The sequence below is a fragment of the Crotalus tigris genome, unplaced genomic scaffold, assembly GCF_016545835.1.
Source record: "Crotalus tigris isolate CLP2741 ecotype Arizona unplaced genomic scaffold, ASM1654583v1 scf7180000018053.2689490, whole genome shotgun sequence".
Taxonomy (NCBI): Eukaryota; Metazoa; Chordata; class Lepidosauria; order Squamata; family Viperidae; genus Crotalus; species Crotalus tigris.
In genome coordinates this window covers 10,001-34,664 of record NW_024096796.1, presented here as the reverse complement: position 1 = coordinate 34,664, position 24,664 = coordinate 10,001, and the positions used below count along the sequence as shown (strand labels likewise).

General features: G+C 42.2%; 1 protein-coding gene across 1 annotated transcript in view; it reads left to right on the top strand.

Moving 5' to 3' along the window:
* The first annotated feature begins 1,289 nt into the window (after positions 1 to 1,289).
* Positions 1,290 to 24,664, top strand: part of GRIPAP1 (GRIP1 associated protein 1) — a 25,482-nt gene continuing 2,107 nt past the window's right edge. Inside the window, exons 1-12 of the mRNA XM_039347062.1 lie at positions 1,290 to 2,423; positions 5,251 to 5,317; positions 6,329 to 6,390; positions 6,765 to 6,791; positions 8,231 to 8,338; positions 10,072 to 10,228; positions 10,876 to 11,114; positions 13,040 to 13,087; positions 13,180 to 13,211; positions 13,484 to 13,531; positions 16,236 to 16,335; positions 17,308 to 17,385. Coding sequence (XP_039202996.1) covers positions 2,382 to 2,423; positions 5,251 to 5,317; positions 6,329 to 6,390; positions 6,765 to 6,791; positions 8,231 to 8,338; positions 10,072 to 10,228; positions 10,876 to 11,114; positions 13,040 to 13,087; positions 13,180 to 13,211; positions 13,484 to 13,531; positions 16,236 to 16,335; positions 17,308 to 17,385 — 1,008 coding nt within the window. The 5' untranslated portion in view covers positions 1,290 to 2,381. The remainder of the gene's footprint in view (positions 2,424 to 5,250; positions 5,318 to 6,328; positions 6,391 to 6,764; positions 6,792 to 8,230; positions 8,339 to 10,071; positions 10,229 to 10,875; positions 11,115 to 13,039; positions 13,088 to 13,179; positions 13,212 to 13,483; positions 13,532 to 16,235; positions 16,336 to 17,307; positions 17,386 to 24,664) is intronic.

Here is a 24,664-nt window from a genome sequence, read left to right as displayed (position 1 = left end):
AGTTTTGTCATCAGCTATTCAGGGTTAAAGATTAAACATCCTTCATAAATGACATGTTTATATTTATGGTTTTATTTACTGGGATATAGGGACCTGATTTTTTTGATCTAGCATGCTACTTAGTAGGCTTTCAAGGAATCAAACATATTTTACAAAAAGTAAACAGATACTTTACAAAAGTATCTGTTTACAAGGAATAACTTTGTATTTAGATAACACAGTTATTTCTCCTAAACAGATACATATTTAATGAATGCATGGTTTGCCATATAGTCAATGAATGACAAAGCTAATAAAATTAACTTCTAGTGGCAACAGTTTCCAAAGGACAGGCAAATGCTAGTTTGGACTACAACTACACTGAATCTCTTTTATATTATTTTAGAAATTAGGAATATTCCCTGCCTCGAGAGCATAGTATTTGTGGTCAGTACGTTTCATGCATTTTGGGAAGCTGCTAATGGCTGGATAAGATGGCTTTCAAGGCTGGTAGTCTTATTCATAATGGTACCGATTCAAAATTATTACTATAAGAAGCCCTTCTTCATTGTTGTTAACTTCCCGATCCTGGTTATTAATTCAGATGGTGGTGGCCCGCCCAGAGACATTTGTTAGACTGAAGTCTAAATACTATTTTGTGGCACATTCAATGCAGATGAGTATTACAGAAAAATTGGCAGATTTTAGTTCACAAGTGCTTATAATTTGGAAAATTAGAAAAGTTTGAACTGATTATATGCAGAAAATAGATGTAAAGTTTAGATTTCATTCAAACTCTAATCCACCTAATGGAGGAGTGAGTGGACCTCAAACTGTTAATCACAAGGGAAATAAATGGGGAGGGGAGAACAGCTCCAGAATGGGATGTGCTACATGGATAAAGCTTCCATTTAATTTATTCTCTCTGAAAAAAAAATATTTCACATACTTTTTTATATTGTATCAAACAAGTAAATCTGGTTTAGCATGAGATATGAATAGCTTTAACAGATGTAGTTATCTTGTATAAATCAAATATATTAAGACCGGGGAATCTTCTGAAGAGACTTTATTTCCCTATGAACAGTTGCACAATAATAAGTATTCCCTTGGTACCTACGTTTAGGAATGTACCCTCACAGAACCTTCCTCTACATAACTGCACTGTTAGCTGAGGTGGCGCAGCAGTTAGAGTGTAGTACTGCAGGCCACTTTAGCTGACTGTGTTCAGCAGGTCAGCGGTTCAAATCTCACGGCTCAAGGTTGACTCAGCCTTCCATCCTTCTGGGGTAGGTAAAATGAGGACCCAGATTGTTGGGGGCAATGTAAATATATATATACATTGCTTACTGGTGTACACCGCTTAGAGAGTGCTTGCACTTAAAGCGGTATATAAGTCATAAATAAATAAATAAATAAAATTGAACGGAAGGGGCCTTAAACAATGTAGTTCGTATGGGATTGCTTTGTTTCCCGCAAAAAGTACCCCTGCGCGGCTTTATCCGTTATTCCCGTTAACGGGGAGCAATTCTTGAACACCCGCTTTGCATGCAGAAGACTTCGGTTCCATCCTCACGATCTCCAGGAAGACTGCGAGGGGCTGCTAAAGTCGATACTTCGTTGTAAGGCGCCCCTTGCCGATTAAAGCGCTTCCACCCCCAGAGACCTTCCTAAAAGGATCCGGGGAGAACTCGAGATATGATCCCCAGCGGAGGCAGAAGAAGATGCGCAGCTCGTCAGCTACTGGCGACTTTACATCTCATGCAGGAGGCGAGAATAACTGTGACCTGACCCCAGGAACGAGAAGACGCCGAAGACGTGCATTTTTTTCAACTGTTACTTGATCACTTCCGAAGTCGCTTCTTCACCCACCTCCTCGGCCATTTTGGTTTAATCTATATGACACAGCTGAGCTCAACAGCTGTTACTTCCGGCATCTCTATGACCCCCACAGGAAAACGCTTGGATCCTTTCTAGGCTTCTGTTTCTATGGGAGAATCTGAACCGCAATAGTACACTTTCTCCTCTTCCGCACGCCCCTCATCCCTCCCTCCTTCGTCATCCCTCCCTCCTTCCTCAGGCGCCAAAGCTCCAGTTGTGAATCATCCTTCTTAATTAGTGCCCTCCCGCATCTCTATGCCTCTTCACTTCCGGCCCCGAAGCTCTAGTCCGCCGCCGGTTCCGCTGTTCCTCTCTCCGGTGCAGAGAAAAAGAGACCGTCTCTTAAAACATCCGTCCTCTCTCTCTCTTGCTCCTCTATGATATCTTCTTAAAGCCACCTCGGTATACTTCTCCACGAGTGGGAAGGGGCAGGCTTCGCGATTCCTTCTTCCTTTCTCCTTTGGATCGTACCAAGCTGAAGCCGAGCCGGGGGCAGCGGCGGCGGCGGCGGGGGAGGGAAGATGGCGCAGGCCTTGTCCGAAGAGGAGTTCGAGCGTATGCAGGTGCGTCTGGCTGGCGGGGGAGCAGAAAAACGAGAGATACCAGCGGGGAACCTGTGAAGCATCCTTGGAGCAAGGGGACGGGAGTGGGGAAAGAGACGCGCCCTGGAGGAGTGGGCTCCGGTTCCGGGAAGCTTTCCCAGCGGAGAGTATGGCGACGGGTCGTGGGGGAGGGACTTGCAAAGGCGAGAGGAGGGGGCGCGACGTCCTAAGAGTTGCGCATAGGGGAAACGTCTTTTTTTTCGGGCTGCTCCCCCGGAGCCTAGAGCAAAATCCGAGGTTCCGCTAATGAGCGGGCAAGCCCACCGCAGCTGCTTTCCCAGCTTAGCTCTACGCACGTTCTCCGCAGTTGCGCTTCGAACCTTTCCAAGGCTCGTTTCAAGCGCCTGAAGCCAGCCTGCCCCAGCTGGTTCGGTTTGGACTACAGTTCCCAAGATCCCTCCGCAGGGTAGCTTCTGGAAGTGGTAGTGGAGCACATCTGGAGGACAGAGATGGTGGAAGGCTGCCTTGGGAATACATTAATTAATAGATGGGGGTGGCTCTGGTCCTGGTGGGCGTAATTAAATCAGATTCTTGGAACAGAGCCACCTCTCCAGATCTGCATGGAGGCTTGGTTGGTATTGCATTGCCTCATTTTTGCTCTCCGCCCCCCCCCTCCACCCCCACAGATGCGGAATTGGCTAGTCATCACTTTACTGGGGTGGCCTAAAGGAAAATGGGGTTGCTGTCTCTTTAGAGGCTGCCACAAAGAAGAGGGAGTCAAGCTATTCTCCAAAGAACCTGAAGGCAGGACAAGAAGCAACGGATGGAAACTAATCAAGGAGAGAAGCAACTTAGAACTAAGGAGAGATTGCCTAACAGAACAATTAATCAGTGGAACAACCTGCCTCCAGAAGTTGTGAATGCTCCAACACTGGAAGTTTTTAAGAAGGGACTGGACAACCGTTTGTCTGAAATGATAGGGTTTCCTACCTGAGCAGGGGGTTGGACTAGAAGACCTCCAAGGTCCCTTCCAACTCTATTATCATTATATAAGAGAAAGAATCTTTCCAGTTTTTTTTTCTCATGCCCGACATTACAAACTCTGCTTATCAGCATCTCTTCTTTTGCAAAAGTATTTTAAAAGCTCTGCTGTTTGGATTGTATTTATTAAGCTTTAACAAACCTGGTAATGTCTGGGTGTTTCAGATTACAAATCCCAATCACAGAACCAACAGTGATAACAGTTGAACATATTGGGTGTGCACCACCTTGAGAAAGTCTGTCTTTGTGTACTCAGAGTAAATGCATAGATATACCCACCCACCTGCCCTTAGTTGCATTACTATAAATTGCTTGTTTTCAAGGTTCACTGAGGACCCATTTCGCTCCTATCTACAAGTAAAGCGGTGTCCTTTCCTTCTCTTGCCTTTGTACCTTTTCAGTTGTAACATGATAAAAGGTGAATAGTGTTCCCATTTCAAGATGTTATATTTAATATGGCGAGACCATACATTCCACCTCTCCCTTTTATCTCTCCTCTTATGATTACAGATAATCTTTTGTGCCTGGTGGAAAATTCTACAAGTAAAAGAGTTGATCAGTTTTATTATCAGGATAATATTCACCTTGGCAAGATGGGCAGCATAGATGTTTAATAATATTTTTTTAAAAAATTCAGCATATGTGGACACTACCTATTTTGCAGTGCCATGCAGGAACTTGGTCAGTTATGGGTTTCATAATTATTGGCTCAGACAAATATTTTATCTCAGATAAGCTTTTGATACCTGCAGAGTTCTTTGCAACTCTTAGTTAATACTTAATTTTCATTTGGTGCTGAAGTACAAATATCTTTCTGGAGGTTAATATGGATTTTTTTCCTACATGTTTAGCACACCTTGTGAATTTTGGATGTTCTGAGGAGGATACAGAATTAGAGAGAGATATTAGCTGTCTTAGTCACTGCAACAACTCAGCTTTGTGATTGCCAGTTCAGGATTGGAAGTGTGATGTATTGACAGTAGAATATGCTGCTGCAGTGGGTTTAGCTCTTTTGGAGTGTAGTTTTCAAGGCCTTAGAAGGGTAGGTGGAAACCCAAATGCAGTTAGGGCCTTCAGTATTAAAACAATAAGTGGGAAAAATTAATCCCCCTATGGAATTTATAAGAGTAAATCTTATAGATCACAATACAGGGCAATAGAAACCTTCCCATTTGCTTTGCATCTTCTTTCTCCAACTCTTAAAAGCCAGTCTGATTTACTGGATGGACTTTGGATAACTGGGTTTAAAGCCCCCTCAGTAATGGCAATTCTGTTCTAATCTTTATCTCATTTTGTCAGTCAAGAATAATACAAAGTTATTTTAAAAAAATAATTAGGAATTAGTAGCAATGTTGCCAACAATTTGCAAAAGACTCATACGCACACTGCATCTCAAAACAGTGTGTGTTCAGAGCCCAAACTTTGAAATGAACTGCTGGGTTTTCTGACCTCAAGAGTGGATCTCCTGATGCTTCATGGTTTTAGTTCAACTCCTTGGCTTGACTTGGCAGTGATTCCCAGACTTGGTTCCGCTAGATTAGAATCTTTTTTATAGTCAGGAGTGAAGCCATGCAGAACTGTCATAGTGGAAAGATGTACATTTGTATGTACAACTTCTGAATTAGTAGATATGTGGCATAGCACTCAATGGCCATGAAGCTAAGCAGCCATCTCTGTTGAGGAAGCTGATGGTTCCTGCCTTAATCTTCGTAAAAACCAAGTTGGTCTTAATCCTGCCTAGTCATCTACATGACTTCTCCTGGTGAGGTTGTTTTTTATTAAAATCTTTTTTTCTTTCTCTCGGTAGGCCCAGTTATTAGAACTTCGAACACAGAATTACCAGCTCTCTGATGAACTCCGCAAGAACACAGCTGGTAAAATTTCTGCTCAGTTCTGCTTCCCTAGTAATGCTGTGATCTGGGCCATTTCATTTTGTATCCAGTGTGAAAGCATCAAAATGTCTGCATGTATTCATATATGCTCGCGTTTGCATAATGGTTATGCTGGTTCAGTCATGCTGATTTAGCATGACTCTTAACAAAATCTGAAATTCCAAGGAAGGGCGTAATAGAAAAAAAGCAGTGGAATGAATAGCTGTGAAAAGTTACAAGAAATATTAGCTAGAATCTAATACTGGCCACAGAATTCAGTTCCTGTTTAAAAGAAATGGCTTTCTCAGCCATATGAAGTTATGTTTAAAGTTATGAGTGAAGATGCACAGACAATGTATGATGAAATCTTAGGAGCAGGCAGATCACCAAGAAAGCTTTCCTGTGGTTTGAGGATAAGGCTTCAGTGTCTATTTAGCACCGCATCCTTCCATGCGAAGAGCAAAAGCAGAATAAAGTTCTCGGGTTTGTCAAACTTATATTTAGTTTGTGCTCAGAAAATGGCTGTAAAAACATTCATCTTTTTTTTCCACTTCTTTGCATCTTCTCTGGCTTTTGGAGAGGAAATAAGATTTCATTTAGTGTTTTGTTGTTGTTATTTCTTTATTGCTTCTCTCATCTTTAATGAGTATATTCTCTGCATCATTTTGAAGGCATAAAAAGTTTTTAAAAAATCTTTCTCTGTAATTAAAATGATCTGTTACATATCTTGCTACAATACTCCTCTAAATCTGGTGCGTCTTTCGTTTTGGTGCTCACAAGGCCAAGCAAGCATGCATTGCTGCATAAATTCTTTTACCTTTAGCAGACTGATAGATCAGAGGGCTAGAAATGGGCTTTTTAAGTACACATTCAAAAAAATCAGAATGATCAGAAATTGAGGATCGGATACCATATTTCATACTTTATCCTACATGTTCAGAATGGCAAAAGACAGATGCTCTATTTCTAAAATATTTTCTTAATTGTGATTTGTTTTTTCCTTGATTTTTTTAGAATTAAATGGGCTCCGACAACGGGTCGCCTATTTAGACAAGGAATTTACTAAGGCTCAGAAGGTAAAGTGAGATTCTTTAGTGGAATAATGAATATATAAATGTGTGTGTATGTATGTATGTATGTATGTATGTATGTATGTGTGTGTGTATATGTGTGTGTGTGTGTGTGTGTTTGTATATAAGTTGTACAGTAATAGTTGTGGGCAATTTTCTCTCATATTACATTCCCATTCCTAAATGGTGAAAGGACATAACTAAGTTTTTAAAAGAGTTAAATAATTTCAAAATGTATAATTAAGGTGTTTGTACTCATTTTTAAGGGGTTCTATAAATGTAAATAATAAGCAGGATAAAAATCAGAATTTGGTATAATTGGTATAATCTGTACCTAAACCTTATTGGTGCTTTGTTAACAACTTCCCCTCTTTTCACAGGCTCTGAATAAGAGTAAAAAAGCTCAGGTAAGGTATCAGTATAAAGTATCAATTGCCATGTCAACTTCAGTCCTGCCTGGATCCAGACTATCTGCCATCACTTGTTTCTAATACTTTTGTTTTGTTTCTCACCCGTCTGCAAGTCTTTCTTTCCTTCTTCCACATGATTCCAATTTCCCTGTCCAGTTGTTGTTGTTGTTGTTGTTAATTGCAAAGTTGTGTCCGACCCATCGTGACCCCATGGACAACGTTCCTCCAGGTCTTCCTGTCCTCTACAGTATCAATAATCTAAATCAAATGGTGCGATCTTAGTTCTCTGGTTTTGCTAAGCTATGATTTGGAGTCATTGGATACGAGATGGATGGCAAATAAATTTCCTAAATAAATAAATAATTTTTTAATGCAGATATTCAGCAGCCCCCAAATTTAAAGAAAACGTTTCATAAACAGGTAGTCCTTGACTTAGGATCACAATTGAGCCCCAAATTTATGTTGCTAAGTGAGACATTTGCTAAGTGAGTGTTGCCCCATTTTACGACCTTTCTTGCCATCATTGCTCTTGTTGAGTTAGTGACACAGCTAAGTGTTAAGTGAATTGGCCTTCCCTAGTGAGTTTGCTTGTCAGAAAGTCGAAAAAGGGGATCAAATGTCCCTGGGACACTGCAACTGTCATAAATATGAGTCTGTTGTCAACCATCAGAATTTTGATCCCGTGATCATGAGGATGCAACGGTCATGAGTGTGAAAACCGGTCATAAGTCACTTTTTTCAGTGCCTTTGTAACTTTAGACGGTCACTAAATGAACTGTTATAAGTCAAGGAGTACCTGTACATGTCCCCTTTAGTTGGTCTGAGAGACGTAGCTGACCATGGTCTAGATCAGCAATCCCCAAGCTTTGTGGCTTGGCAGCCTGCCCAGGAGGAGCGGGGAAGTGGGCCATGCGAGGAGCGGACCAGCATGCACGTACGTGTGCATATAGCTTGACTTGTGCAAGTTGAGCTGCACACACGTGTGCAAGTGTAGTGGCCCGCCACTTGCGCAAGTCACACATACATGCTTGCCAGCCCTGCCACTCACACGGCCTGGTTGCAAATAGGCCACAGCCCCGTAGTGGGCCGCGGCCCAGGGGTTGGGGACCTCTGGGCTAGATGATTTCCATATCTCTTTCACCTATTCTTCCTCTTGGATACATCCTGCCACCAATTTCTCTGCTACTCACTGCATAACTGCTGGCATTCCATCATGAATTAAGGGCCACTTGGCATAAGATGGACCATCTAGAATTTGAGTAGGGAAAATAAAAAATACAGGAAGGTAGTAGGTGAGAACATTTCCTAATATTGTTAGGAGATTGGCAAAGGAAGCGCAATCTGCTTGACGATTTGGACCTGCCATCTAGTGGAAGGAAGTGAACCTTACCATGATTATGTGTGTGGGATCTCATGCAACTTTATTGACTTTGTAGGAAGTGGATGCACTGCTTAGTGAAAATGAAATGCTTCAGGGAAAACTGCATAGCCAAGAGGATGACTTCAGGCTGCAAAATAGCACTCTCATGCAGGAGCTCTCCAAGGTACTGGACTGTTATTCCTTTTGCAGTGCCACCAGGGTCGTGCCAGGGGGTGCTGTGTGACACAAAATAGCACTGCAGGTTAACCATGCAGAATTCTGAGATAGAATTCTAGAACCATAGGGTCGGAAGGAGCCATTTAGGCAGGCGCATTCAGCCATCTGGCAAGTGCAGAAACTCAAAGTCTAGTTTCTTAACAAATGTCTATCCAGCTTCAGTTTGAAAACAATCAGATCTTACAAAATGTAAGTTATGAAAGTGCAGGAACTCCACTCAAAGTCAGAACGGAATGAATTAGGCCTGTGCAGTGCTTCAGACTCAGTCTCCAAACAGTACATGGGAAGGCACAGGTATGCAGGCTTGTCTCAAGCCCCTTAAAGCAGCTGTTCTCTTTCTCAGGATCGGTTCTGAGAAAAGACCTTGTGAAGGTGTTGCAGACAGGCGCTAGGTTCACTCCCCTGTGTCCTTCAAAACATATTTTGCGCACTGAATCTAAAATCTTGGACAAAATATTTATCTACATATATAATTTAATACTTTTAATCCAACATCTTCAGCTCAGGCCGGAGAGATTCTTCGTCTCGGTGATTCATTTTATCTTTTCTAATCTTTTATTCTGTTTGTTACTACTGCTGGCCCAAAACAGATACCAAATATAAAATGTGGGTAGGACAAAACCCAGCCTTCAGCTCCCCAAACAAACTTCTTCATGCACGCATGAAGAATTTTTTCCTTGTCTTTCACCCTAGTTTGACTGTCAGATTGGCAAGCCCAATTGCTGCAAATGTTTTTTTCTTTTTCCTTCCATTCTCACAGTATGGTGTTTGAGTCATTTGTGTGGTATTAAAAAAGCATTCTGAGTGGGAAGCTTTTCTTAGCATCTGTTGTTTGCATGCTTACTGAGTTTGGAAAAGTGCAGGCTAATCGGTAGGGGGTGAAAGCTTTCCGTGCATTTGGTGTATTTATTAGATTACTCCTAGTTCATTAAACCAAAGCCATTGAAGAAGGGAAAGATCACTACATCCTTTATAGTCAGTGCTTTAGAGCAGCGGTTCCACTTGGTGGCTGGGCCCCGGCACAGGGGATGCGTGAATGGTACCCACACGTGCGTGTACACAGCTCCATGGGTGCAAGTGGCGGGCGCGAATGCCCTCCACTCACGCAAATGGAGCTTCAGGCGTGAGTGGAGGATGCTTGCCCTTGCACACAAATCTCCACTTCTGGAAGCGACAGGCACTTGTCCTGGCATATGAAGCTCCGCTTGGGCGAGCAGAGGGCACATGAGCAGAGGCTGCTTGTGCTCGTTTGTGAAGCTCCACTTGCTCAAGCGGCGAGTGCTTGTGCACAAAGCTCCATTTGCACGAATGAAGCTTCGTGCACAAGCGCCCTCCACTTGTGCGAGTGGAGCTTTGTGCATGAGTGCAAGTACCCTCTGCTCAAGTGCCCATCACTTGCATGAGTGGAACTTCACACGCGCACGCTTGCCCATCGCTCACACGGCCCAGTTTCAGACAGGCCACAGCCCAGTAGTGGGGGTTGGGGGAGACCCCTGCTTTAGAGCACTCTCTTGGGACTTATTTTGGGGAACTGGAATAACAAGTGCTTTTTCTTGCCCTGAAGATCTGGGATCAGCTGCAGACCAATTTCACCCCAGGTGGATCATCTGCGCTTTTTGTTCAGTGTCCTGGGAAATGTATTACTTGCTGAAATCCCGTCCTTTGGTCTTTCAAATGCAGCTGTGCTCGCAGCTTGAGCAGTTGGAGAAGGATAATCAGATTCTTCGGGAAGGGAAGACAGCAGTAGCCGGTGAAGGGTCGTTCCCAGCCAGCTCCGTGGATGGCGAGCTGTTAAGGCTACAGGCAGAGAATTCTGCCCTGCAGAAGAACATGGCAGGTAGCTTTCTTACTGGCATACAATTGTGGGGGCTTAAATTGAAGTTTGGAAAGTCCAAGGAATTGGACAGGGGGAAGATTGGCCAAGTGGAGCACTTTACAGCAGCCTTCCCCAAATATGGCCATTGCTGAGACTTCTGGGCGTTGAAGTCCATACAGCACAATGGGGAAGGTTGTCTGCAAAGGTTGCAGTATTATAGGAGAAAAAGTTATCTCCCTTCTAGATTTTTTTTAAAAAACAAAATCACTGTAATAAGCATATTGGAAACTTGGCTATTATATACGTACCATTGTACTTCTAATTTTGATGAAAGGCTACTAAATATCATATGACTATTACTGGGCGCTTTTTCACAGGATTTCATCAGCAGATTTTTAAGAGAGAGGGATTTTCCAGACTGGGAAAGGAGTTTGGGAGGCAAAGTTGGTCCCTGGGTCTGAAAGCGCCCATCCTTGATTTTATACCAGTATTTTTCCAAACTTGGCAACTTTTAAGACGTGTGGATTTCACGCCTTAAATTTTCCAGCCATCTAGAATTGTGCTCCGTACATCTTAAAAGTTGCCCGGTTTTGAAAAAGACAGATTTAAAAGGGATACAGAAGAAGGAATCTGTGGTCTGCTCAGAATGGATGATCCTTGTTCTGCAGCTTTACAGGAGCGCTATGAGAAAGAAGTGGCCCGGCAAGCAGAAAACCGAGGTGGCGGGAAAGGTGATGGTTCTCCGGATTCTTGTCCCGCTATGCCAGAGACGACTTCAGAACAGCCGGCATTTGACAGCGACAGTAGCAGTGCCATTTCCCAGCAGCTTCTCTCAGAGGTGGAACTGAAACTGCAGACCGAGAGGGAGGAAAAAATATTGCTGAAGGAGCAGCTGCAGAGTCTCGAGGTAAGAAGGACTCCCTGATATTTGCTCCCCTTTGCCAAGCGTTGATTTCTGCCTCAGCTGGAGGCTGCAGCTATTGGGAAGTAGTTTGTAGGGAGCAAGAAGTCATTTCTCATCACACATAAAATAGAACAATTTCAAAGAAAGCAGGAGATGGAAGAAAGCAGAACATTCTGACCTCAGCATTGATCTTCAGGATAGCAGAAGACATCCCATGCCATAGATTAAGGATGGGATGTGGTCAAACGTTGTCCACTCTCAGCATTTCTCACCACAGGCTATGTTGGTTGGGGTTCCTGTGACTGGCAGTTCAATGGCATCTCGATGGACCATAGGAGCCTTGCTCCAGATTGCATTTGTCCATTTCCATCCCTGCCCTATCTTCCAAGTACCAAAGAATAGCAATAGCACGTAGACTAATATACTGCTTCACAGTGCTTTGCAGCCCTCTCTTAAGCCATTTTACAGAGTCAGCATATTGCCCACAACAATCTGGGCATTTTACCAACCTTGGAAGGCTGAGTCAACCTTGAGCTGATGAGACTTGAATTGTCAAACTGCTGGCAGCTGGTAGTCAGCAGAAGTAGCCTGCAGTATTGCATCCTAACCACTGCACCACCTTGGCTCAGAAGCATTTGTCGCCCAATTGCCGTGGCTTATAGTAACTGGATTTGCATGTGAAATCACTTCTCACTTGGATTAATTTAATTTAATTTAATTTAATTTAATTCACTTAATTTTGTTGTGAGTTACACAATGACAATAAAGATTTCTATTCTATTCTATTCAACATTCCTATTCTGTTCTGTTCTACTCTACTCTACTCTACTCTACTCTATCCTACTCTACTCCTATTCCTATTCCTATTCCCATTCTATTCCATCCCATCCCATCCCATCTCATCCCATTCCTCTAATGTGGAATCTGGGGCTGCCCTTGAAGATCATCCAGAAGCTGTACTTGGTTCATCATGCAGCCGTGCCTCATGCACGGGAGCTTGCAATTCACCCATGTCAATGCTGCTGCTATATGAGTTTCATTGGCTTCCAGATACAATTCAGGGTGCTGGTTATCATGTTTAAAGACCTAATGGCACAGGGCCAGGTTATTTGTAGGACAAATAAGGTGGGCACACCCAGATCTTTTCCTTCAAATGTTGCCCTCTGGAGGGATCTTGGAAGCACTTCTCTTTTGTGGCTGTCATGGCCTTTTGGAGCATCCTTTTCCCTGAGATACGGAAGGCCCCAAATCATTAGCTTTCTGGAGGACCGTGAAGACCTGGCTCTTCACTCAGCACTGGGCTAGAGTGCTACTGAAACCAGTAGATCTAGACATTGTGGGATATTACAGTACTGTGACAGGATAGGTGATGAGTTTTTTTGGGGGGGGAAGCAGGTCTGTGGATTTATATTTATCTGTTTTTTATGGAACGTTGCCGTGAGCTGTCCATGTTTATAACATGTGTAAGATAAGCAGTCATATGCATTTTCTACCAACATAACTAAATTATATTCAATTAGAAGTGCGCTGATCTAATATAACTGTTAATAGCGAAATGGCCAGTGTTGTTAGCATGGCAGGGAATGTTTCAGCAAAGAATAATACAGAGACTTGAAAGCAGGAGAGGATCCGGATCATAGCGATCGGTCCTTTGTTTCCAAATGCAGGCCTTTATTTTTATTTTTTCTTCCCAGAAGAGGGAATGGGGAACTTTTGGTTGGATAGGATAAAGTAAATGATCCTCAGTATGCTGCTTTTTAAACTAGAAAATTTAGACGTTGCCTCTTCCTTGTCTCACCACTGCCCTGATATGGTCGTTGTCTTATAGAACCACCTGGCGGAGTTGTTCAAAACAATCGCCAGATGAGTGAAAGACTCTGAATGCTTGAGACAGGTCACTGTGTTTGCCTCTCCTTCCCCTCCTGTAGGCATCCAAGACAACGGAGACCTCCCGCCTGCAGCAAGAGCTCTCCAAGGTAAGAGGGGAGAGAGTTTTGTATGGCTGGTCACATTTTTGGGAGGGCGAGGATTGCTGGTGAGAACTTACAGCCTTTTCTCTCTTATGCAGTTTGTGGAGAAGCTTAAGAAGAAGCAAGAGAGGTATGTTTTGGAGGTGGGGAGCTTGCTCAGGCTAAGGAATGGGATTTACTCCTTGTTAGCTAGCCAGGCTCCTACCTGCTTGATTGCTGTTCCTGTTACAAGCGAAAGTTTGCCCTCGTCTCAAGAAGTCTGAATGAATGCTCCTTCCTCCACTGCGGAGAGAATGTTAATATGTTCTGCGGGGGGGGGGATTTCCCTTGGGAATCAGCTTTAGTCTCTCTTGCATTCTGTGTTTTAATTTCTCCCTATCTTGGTGTCTCGTCCTCTTTTAGCTTTGTGCGGCTTCAGACAGAAAAAGAAGCTCTCTACAATGACAGCAGGTAGGGGCTGGGCAATCTGGAATTTTGCCCTCTGCGCCAGCGCAACAGTGCACTCTTCACCTAAGCCTGTTTGAGAAGCACCGGGTGGTTGGTTGGAGCAGAGCTTTGCAAAGGACATTTGAAGCCGGGGTTTTGGGAGAAAGGGGGTGGGTGGAAGGAGGAAGATGGAGAAATCCACTGCCAGTATTACAATCCAGATCATCAGAAAATCACCGCTGCGTGAAAGCATTACATAAAAGTCTGGCAAGGTGATCCCTGTGGGAATCCGCTGCGCAAGCCTGTTGATGGCGTGGAATGAATTGCACTCATGCCTGACTGGTCTGAAGTGGGCCCGGTTAAGTAAGCAGAAAGCCTTGGGACTCTTCCCCTTCTTCCCAGCCTCTTGAATGATCCCTGGACCCATTTTCATTGCGTTTATTTAAGCTGTGCAGTACGGCTTTCAGATATTATAATGATATAACAAATTAGATAATAAAATAGCAGATTACACTGTAGCTGAACAAAGCAATGTTATACCATGTGGGTAGGTGAGGCAGGGCCTCTAAGCTCAAGAGTGCCGGTCTATCTCTCCCCTGTTTAGCAAAAACAAATGATCTGTGTAAAGCAGACCCTGATACAGAGTAGATTAGACACATGTGCATAATTTAGATCCAGTGTTGTACCTCTTAGCTAACCTTGGCTGGTCTTGAGTACTATGCAAACTTAATTTTAATTACTGCTTGGATGGGGGACCATCTGGGAGGCTCAGAGCTGTTGGCCAGATTTCAACGTTGAATTAATTGGATACTCTAGAAGAAGGCAGTGGCAAACCACTTTCGTTACACTGCTTAGAAAGCCTGGATGTATCCATGAAAGTCCCCAGAGTTGAGCATAGCTGAAAACTGGAGGGTCTTGCTTCTTTTCTTGACTGGAATTTGCCTCAGCTGGGTGCAGGTTTTAACTGAAAATGAAACTGGATATGGGGCTGGAGCACTGGGCAGTAATGGTGTTAAAAGTGCTTTGATGAAAAACCTGCTGCAGTGGTGGGTGCTGAGGAAAAAGTGTGGAAAGGAGCATATTCCTGGGAAAACAAGCAATAAAACAGATAGAAATAGATAACCTTTATTGTCATTTTTTTTTTACTGTGGGCATAATGACACACATTAAAAATGAAATTTAGTTGCTTGCTCTCAAAGTTTACACATACATAACACACATTTAAACATACTATATACAACAAATGTATAGACTTACACCCTTACATATAAGTAACATATAAATATTAATCACTGTCCATCTTGAATACATAACGGAAGGAGGAAGTTTTAGAGTTCACAAGATTAATACTCTAAAAAACTCTTTAAAAACCCTCTAAAAATCCTATAAATAATAATAATAATAATAATAATAATAATAGCCCCCCCAGTGAGGCACTACCTTGACGTGGTTGTGGGGCTTGTGTACTCTGAGGAAGATGAGAGCTATGCCAGAGGTTCAACCATACTGGACAGGTCTCATCAGAGGAGTCAGACAAAGAGTGTCTCTCCCATACAAAATCTGGTGAGACGTAAATTTCAGAATGCCATACCGGCTCGGATGTCGCCCGGGTTAACAAGGTCCGCGCTAGATATTGGAGTTCCTGGATATCTGGTGAAAAATGGGTTACAGGACTCAGGACTGTTGGCTGAGCAACCAGGGCCAGCAGCTGCAGAACTACTGGAAGAAAAGATGTTTACCCGTCGCAGATACACAGTGATGGAAAATAAAGAAATAATGATCTGTTACTACAGATCAAGTCCAACAAGACGAGGATATCTAAAACGAATGCACCAGTTCTGGAAAGAACAACATCCAGAATCAGAAATAACAGAACAGAGACTAGCAGATCAACGCCGATTTATAATATCATTTGCCTGTAAGCAAAAACTATCATTTGCCTGTAAGCAAAAACTGGTGGGATCATAAAATAGAGAAAGTCATAGAAAATGATAAAATTAAACTGCTCTGGGACTTCAGAATTCAAACAGACAAGCACCTGCAACATAACACCACAGACTTAACAATTGTCGATAAGAAAAACAAAAAAGTCTGGATAGTGGACGTGGCAGTGCCTGGAGATAGCAGAATAGAAGAGAAAGAACTGGAGAAGATAACAAAATACAAAGACCTACAAATAGAAATAGAAAGACTGGCAAAAGCAAGCAAGGGTAGTACCAATAGTCATAGGCTCCTTGGGTGCAATCCCAAAACAACTGGAGCACCACTGGAACACCATTGGCATTGACAAATTCGCTATTAGTCAATTGCAAAAGGCGGCCTTATTAGGAACTGCTTCCATCCTGCGACGATACTGTAATACCATCAAACATCCACATCTGCCTATCCCAGGTCCTGGGTAAGGACTCGATAGGTAGACAAAATGCCAAATCCAGTCTGAACATCTGGCTGACTGTGCAATGATCCATAATAGCCAAATCCAGTCTGAACATCTGGCTGACTGTGCGATGATCGATAATAATAATAATAACATTAAAAAAGCTAGAAACAGGGATGAGTGGATGAGATGGGAATGAAAAAGGCATTTCCTCCAAAAGTAGGGAGGTGAGAGAGGAGATTGAAACAGCCAGCAGAATTACCCAAAGGCAACAGAGCAGCTTAAGGAGAAGAAAGCAAGGTCCCTGACTTCCCTCTCCTCTGCAAACAAATTTTCTCTTCCCCTATTCAGGACCAAAATTGAGGAGATCCAACAGCGGAAGGAAGAGGAGCTCAAATCTCTGCAAGTTCGTAATCAGAAGCTGCAGCAGGAGCTCCAGACCACAAACCAGGTAAAAGGCATTTTTCCTTCTCCTGTAGTTCAATCTGAGTTACATTTAAGGCACGGCTAAAGAGACCTGATTCGTCAGATTTAGAAAGTGTGTCCAGGAGCTTGGCTCCATCAGCAAGGAAACCTCTTGATCGAAAGTGTTTAGTTGTATCATTTGAGAGGTCTTGATGCAAAAGCCTAGCTGTGTTCTTGCCCAATTCTTTTCAGCTTTGGTTCTCTAACCTGTACATTGAGAATAATTTTTGGCCTTTCAGTGTCTAAAACAGTGTTTCTGAACCTCAGCAATGTTAAGATGTGTGGACTTCAACTCCCAGACTTCCTCAGCCAGCAAGACCACACGTCTTAAGGTTGCTGATCTAAAGCATGATTGTCTTTTTGGGGCTTAACTGCCACAGTTTTCCCCAATGAAGCTTGAGAAGTATGAGAAAGATGACAGAGCTAGGGTTGTTTGCTGGTTTATAAATCATACATATAGGTTGTCCCACTCACCAGATAAATTTCTACTATCGCATGGAAATACAGTTCCCGCAATTCCTTGGAGGAAATGCCATAGACTTGTAAAGCAAATAAAGCATAAATATAGCTAACAATAATAGGCCATTTGTTTCCTGCTCTAGAAAATAGGATTTCCTCCCCCCCACCTCCGTTTTCCCTAAGAAAGGGAAGAATCTATGCTTCTATCTTTTTAATGGTCCTGAGGTTTATTGATTCCACCTGATAATTTTTATGGGCGTGGTTGCCTCCATCGAGGGCAGGCATGTCAAACACGCGACGTCATGTGACATCACACGACATATCGCGACTTTTCCCCCATTGCCGGCAATGGGGTGGGCGCAGTTTTAGGGTGACGCATCCGGCCTGTGGGCCGACAGTTTGACATGCCTGATCTAAGGTGTGATCCTAGTGGAATTTAATGCAACAGTGAAATCCTCCATTAACATTCTGTTTGGTAAATTTTTTCCTTCTTTCTCAGGGCTTCTTGGAATTAAAGGACCAATTGCAGAGTTGTCAAAAAGAAAATGAATTGGCCCTTCAGACTCTGCAGGACCAGGTGAGCAACCTTTCTACTTGCCTGACCTCCTCTGATCTGCCTCAAACTATAATTTTGGTGAGATGTTTACTTTCTGATATTGTAGGCCTGTGCAGAGGATTGAATCTCTGTTTCCCCTTCGGGAGGTTGGTCTTATAGCTCCCATCAGTCTCAAGCCGTATTGGGGTGCTGGAACTAATGGCGTATGAAAGGCATAGGCATATACACTTATGCCTGTTCTTGAAGTAAGATGATAAAATGTATATTGCCTTATAGAAGTAACAGATACCCAGAGAGCTCCCTGAATAGATTCTAGTTTTTGCCAGAGCTATATGGTTTCAAAGTTTATTTATTATAGTGCAGTGGTAGGCAATCTTGGCTCTTTTACGACTTGTGGACTTCAACTCCCAGAATTCCTGAGCCAGCATGGCTCAGCTTGGAACCTCTCCCTTTCCCCTCAGCATGGCTGGCTCAGGAATTCTGGGAGTTGAAGTCCACGAGTCATAAAAGAGCCAAGGTTGCCTACCCCTGTGATTCCTATTTGCCACCAAAGAAGCAGAATTATATGGCTTGTGTTAATTATGTCATTTGAGAACATTGACGTTAGGAGCTGTAGAAAATGTGGAATTCTGATTTTGCTTTTGTAGGGATGGACAAAGATTCGTTTTTCTAATGGTAAAGTATTCTTCAAATCATAAAAGCTGGAGATGCGTGACCTTTTGAAGTAAAAAATAATAATCTGTGCTTGCTATTATGTTTTGTAGTTTTCTCCTGTGATACTGTGACATAGGTCAGCCCGAAGTCCTGTAGATGGTTGAACTGCACTTCCCCAATTATTAATCATCCCTGATCATTGGCCAAGTGATTGAGGCTAATAGGAATCTGAAACATTTAGAATGAATTATCTTAGTGAAGCCTGAAATGTAAACAAGGAGGCCTTTTGACCAGCTCTGGCAGATAACACCAGCTGGATCAGGAGGTACTAAAGACAGTGCCTTAACTCTCAGCTAGACTTCACTCATTTACTTTACATAGGGCTGCCCTTGAAAGTGATTCCGAAGTGCAGCTGGCATCAAATACAGCTGTTTTCTTGCGATCTAGTACTAGCCAGTTCAGCAGAATAACCCCTATTTTATGGGAGCTGGTTGCTGTTGGCCTCTGGCCCAATTCAGAGTGCTGGTGATTACATATGAGCTCTATACAATTGAACTCTTGCTACCTCTGGGCTCTTTTCCTCCAGGTAGACCAGTGGTTCTCAACCTGTGGGTCGGGTCCCCATTTGGGGTCGAACGACCATTTCACGGGGGTCGCCAAACAACGCAGTCCGCCATTTTTTCCCCCTTTTCCTTACCTGTGCTACTCCCTTTTATTCTATTGGCTTTTGAAAGCCAATAGAATAGACTCTCTTGAATAAAATCTAATTCTATTGGCTTTCAAAAGCCAATAGGAATTGTCCAGGCTGTCTCTGCCCTGCTGAGCCCGTCAAAAGTCCCATTCTGCAAACGGTGCTGCACCAGTTGAGTAGTCCTCGACTTACGACTGGTTTAGTAATCCTCGACTTACGACCGGTTGGGGGTCACGGCATTAAAAAGGTTGAGAACCACTGAGGTAGAATCTGTGTGAAGCAGAGAGAGAATGATGCTCATCCCACAGAAGATTGGGGGGGGGGGTCCTGCCTGTTGGCATTCAAAATCACCATAGTGATTTCATGTTATATTATGTTCCTATTATGTATTATCTTGTGGCTGTTTTTAGATTGTGTACTCTTAAGACATGTGGTCATAAGTCACATATAAAGACGTGGGTAATAAATAAATAAAGCAAGCCAGATGGCTGACTGGCAAATGGGTTGGCTAGCTGTAGGATTGATACAACCTGCCTCTGCTCGTTCACTGAGTTACTTCAGTAGAGATTCATCTGAGGTTTTTTGGCACTGATCTTACTTTCCATAAAGTAATTTGCCTGCTCTCCTTTCCATTTAATTCAGTAAGTTGCATGTTGGCATTCTGTTCCTATTCTTGCCATACTCTATGTGTGGGCGTGTGAATTACGTTGACCCAGTATGATTTTATCTCAGTCTGTCTTTCCCAAGTATATTTCTGAATGCAGAACACGCATTCTCCTTGGTACTTTATAAAAGAAATCTGAATTTGCTAGTGGGGATGGGGTTACCTTTCCTGAGATACTTCCTTGGCAGTAAATCCAACTGAACCTAATAAAACCTATTGAGGTTGATATGAAATTGCATTGTAATGTTTCTCTAGGTATGGAAGTCAACAGCTAAAAAAATGAGAAACCTGGGACTTAAAATATGAACACTACTAGTGGCAGTTGTTGAGCTAATACTCCAAAAGCATTAAATATAAGTAATGGAAACTTGCTATAAAACTAAAGCACCCCCTCCCCACCCCAAGGAAGCTGTTGTATCACTGCCCTGTGAATACATCTCTAGTGTCAGTGGGGAGACAGACACTGTATCCAATGGGTTTATATCATTCATTTGCTCCATGCTGAAAATGATGCAATTTCAGACAAGGCCACGTGTTGCTTTATTGAATGAATTCCTCTTAGCTATCCTCTCTTCCTTTGAATGATGTCTTATTTAGTCATAAGCATATGTAAATGTGAAATTGTGCTAATCTGCTAAAGTGTCAGAAAGTTATAGAAGGCAGTTATCTGCTATGAACCCAAGTTCACGTATTGTCCTCCCAACACAAAGATTGTCCCCCTGCATTGTGTTCCTAGGATGCTCCTTATAAGAGAATCAGAACTGAAGGGCCTTTGTGGATGATGATTGTCTTGTATGTGCATTGACTGAATATAAATTTTATGTGTAGTTTTAGTCATACATTGTGATATTGAGTTTATACATGGCAATGAGATTATAATCAGCCAGTGTCTATTTTATCTTTTGCAATGTTCTTTATTTTGTTTACCATTGAATGTGTTACCATGGACATTTTACTATGGATATTTTAATTACATTGTTTAGCATAGAAATTTTAATCAACGATCTTATGTAAATTGATGTGAGAATGGACATCATATTTGTATGCTGCTGAATTGATTCAACAGCATACAAATCTGACAAATCCATTATTGCACAATCAGTAGCAGAGCTGAGCTGCGAACCATCCTACAGGCTGCAAAAGATGGGGAAAATCTATAATGCTGTTAAGTATTTAAGAAGAAATGTGAAGCTAAAATAGCCGTTAATGAGAATTGTTATCTGAACAGATCGCAGCTCCCTAGAATTTAAACCAGAGCATTGACACATATGTAGGTTCTGCATGCTGTATATATATTCTGCCAATGCTATCTGAGTTGCTCCTGAAAGTCTCCAAATGAAGAAACTAATTCCAGTATAAAGAGTTGAAAGCGTGGAAAACCCAGATTTATTGTAATACTGAGTTGAAGATTTTTGGCCATGGTGGTAGTGATGGGAGAAGAGTTCAAATAATCTGGAGAGTACTGCTGATACCTTCCCTTTTAATAAAACAATACGATGCATATGGGAATAACTTTCATTCAGTGATCTTAATTCTTTTATGGTGCAAGTTTCTACATTCATAATCTCTTTTTATTTCTAAATGGGGTCATTCTTGGTGGCTCTGAATGACAAAAGGAAAGTAATTTCAGGTTTTGAGGTTATGCTGGTAGGGGAAGAAGTGTTTTTTTATCTCAAGGTTGTGGAGAAGAATTAAATTCCGATTTTCTCCATTCTCAACCTATGGCAAATAAAAACAATTAAAATCAGTCCAATTGGCTTAAATCTTTTGAAAAAGGAGGCATTGGGAAAACGCCACTGCATCAATCAGGCTTTGCCCACATAGAAGAATGGAAAGAGACGAGAGAGAGAGAGAGAGACGAGAGAGAGAGAGAGAGAGAGAGAGAGAGAGAGAGAGAGAGAGAGGGGGGGGGGGAGGAGGGAGGGGAAATGTATGCAAAACCATCTATGTATTTTTAAGGGAACTTTGATGCACATTTTCTCTCTGGTATGTTCTCCTTGTTGGTATTAACTTTATATACCAAATTCACATTGTAAGTCTCTCCAGAGAGAATATTCAATATGTTTTACCTGTTGATTTGGGGGCCATGCTATTTTGAGAATATTGTATCGGAATCTTCATTTCTTCTGCATAACTTGCTACCTTAGGCTTAATTTCATCCAAGGAGCAGATGATGTAAAACTTAGAATTTTCTAGGTAACAGTATATATAAATATATACTAGATAAGTTCTTTCTGAAAATATACAGTTCAGAACACTCGTTAAATTCAGATGCTGTTTAGTATGAAATAGACTTAAGATTTCTTTATTTTCCTTTCCTTTATGCCAGTGATGGCGAACCTTTTAGAGACCGAGTGCCCAAACAGCAACCCAAAACCCACTTATTTATCGCAAAGTGCCAGGGCCGCATCAGCATCGGGGGGGGGGGGCAAGGAGGCGCCTCTGAGTGCCGCCTCTGGCACACAAAAACTGGGGGTGCAAAAATGGGCCACTGTGCTGCAAGGTGCAAAAATGGCCACCACTACGCCGCGGGGTGCAGATACAAGGTGCTGCACCATGCAAGAATGGGGCAGGGCTAGTGAGTATCACTATTTGTAGCGCGCATGCTTCCCCTCCCTTTTCTTTCAGTCAACCAATTGACAATGGTTGGTGACTTCTATCACCTCTATTCGAGCTTGCTAGTTGGCCGCTTCGCCTCCTTTGTGCTGGGTGGGGCTCCTGCTCTGGGTGGCGGTGGCAGCCTGATGGACCTGCTGTTGGCGGCGGTGGTACACGTGCCAACAGAGAGGGGTCTGAGTGCCACCTCTGGCACATGTACCATAGGTTCACCACCACTGCTTTATACCACTCAATTTCTCCTTGAGCTGTTACTGTTGTATGTTATTCTCCCTTTGATCTTCCTCTCCCCAACCTTTCTTGGGCAATGCTTCAGGCTAATTCCTTACTATAAAAGTGACTCACTTGGCTTCCATTGATTTTTGATTTACAGTATTTGATCAACAAAGACCTAGTTGCAAGTCTTTTTTCTGAAGGGTAATTCTTCTCTGATGAATGGACTATGTAGCTCCAAAGGATTGTCACATGTCAAGAGTTCATCAGTTTTATTTTAAGCAGGAGATATGGACATTCCTAAGAGTGTTGCTATTGTTACCTGTTTTTGTAGCTAGAAATAGGATTGCAACGTTCAACTAAAATTTCAAAAATGAAATGTTTTAATTCTTCGGATGGCTGCTTATCTTTCACATGTATTTGGATTTCTATATTCTCTGTTGCAGGATCAGTTGGTGACTTGTTCAGAACTATCAGTTTTCTGCCTCCTGTGTCTTCAGCAATGCCAAAGTTAGAAAATGGAGCAAAATACACCCTTAACACCCTCATTTGAAGCCAGCTGTTATCTTGAGATAGGCTTGGATATACTTTGCATACTCTAAATATTTTATTTCCCATCACATAATATAACTGAATTGCCTTGGATTTCAGATAATTCATCCAAGTCCACAGTACTGAAAGCCCACTTTCTCAGCTTAAAGCAGGAATTCTGGGAGTTGAAGTCCACGAGTCATAAAAGAGCCAAGCTTGCCTACCCCTGGTTTATATTGTATTAGATTTTACTATTCTAGTAAACATTCTTAATAAAAATTATATCTATGTGTATATGTAGGAAGGGGATGACCTCCAGCCCACCCACCCCTAATGTACCACCAAAATGCAGTGTGCCCCTGGATTGTGGGATCAAAGGTTGACTCCTGATTTCAAGTATAATCCAAGTTCTATTTGAAAGCCGTATTCTTTGGTTCCCTTTTAAAGATTCAAATGTTGCTTGAGTCTATGCTGTTTCTCTGGGCACAATTACACATAACTTCATCCTCACAATGAGTTGCTATGGGAAACTTGTAAGATGTTGCCAGTGATGCTTTTTTGAGGCCTTACAGCTTCTTAGCCGTGTGCTTTGATAGACAGATGGGATTTCCTAGATTGGCTGTGGCTTCTTCCAATTTGGTATTGGATCATAGTTTATTGTAAAATTTATTTTACGACTTTGGTTATTCTTTCCCTAACCCATTTCCTCTTGGACACAGTTTTGTGTTCTATGCCATTGTGATGGAAGTGCTGTTCTATTTCAAGTGAAGTAAGCAATAGTCCATTTTAAACTATTATTTCTTCAGGTAAGCTTTTTTCTGGAAAAAAACATAGCAGCCATGAATTGGATATTTCATCTGTAGTTATTCTTCAGAAAATAATTCTTCAAACTATAGCACCATTATCTTTTCCAGTTTGATTATTCAAAGTTCCCCTAATTCTAAAGCAAAATTATCTCATTGGTCTCTTTGGGAATCCCTATTGGAGTTTATTATTATTATTATTATTATTATCGATCATCGCACAGTCAGCCAGATGTTCAGACTGGATTTGGCATTTTGTCTACCTATCGAGTCCTTAACCAGGACCTGGGATAGGCAGATGTGGATGTTTGATGGTATTACAGATATCGTCGCAGGATGGAAGCAGTTCCTAATAAGGCTGCCTTTTGCAATTGACTAATAGCGAATTTGTCAATGCCAATGGTGTTCAAGTGGTGCTCCAGTTGTTTGGGATTAGCCTATGACTATTGGTACTACCCTTGCTTGCTTTTGTATTTGTATTTTGTATTTTGTTATCTTTCTTTCTCTTCTATTCTGCTATCTCCAGGCACTGCCACGTCCACTATCCAGACTTTTTTGTCTTTCTTATCGACAATTGTTAAGTCTGGGGTGTTATGTTGCAGGTGCTTGTCTGTTTGAATTCTGAAGTCCCAGAGCAGTTTAATTTTATCATTTTCTATGACTTTCTCTATTTTATGATCCCACCAGTTTTTGCTTACAGGCAAATGATATTTTTTGCAGATCTTCCAATGCACCATTGTTGCTACTTTGTCATGCCGGTGCTTGTAATCAGTTTGTGCAATATTCTTGCAACAGCTTACCAAGTGGTCCACTGTTTCTTCAGCTTCTTTGTATAGGCGGCACTTACCGTCTGTTGCTAACTAACTTAATAAGATAAGCCAAATAGGTTTGACTGGCTACCTATCAGATTAGCATCTGGAAGTGTCCCGGTTTCTCTAGTAGCACAGCAAGTGTTGTGTTTAAACAGACTTTGGGGGACTAGGGACAAAACATAGGGTAATGATCTAAAATGGGCGGGCTCATATTACACATATGGATGTGACTAGTTTCCACATTCCACTCCACTCTGGTTCTTGAATTGGATTTGGGGATTTCCTTCAAGTCTGTTAAAACTCTGTCAGCATATTT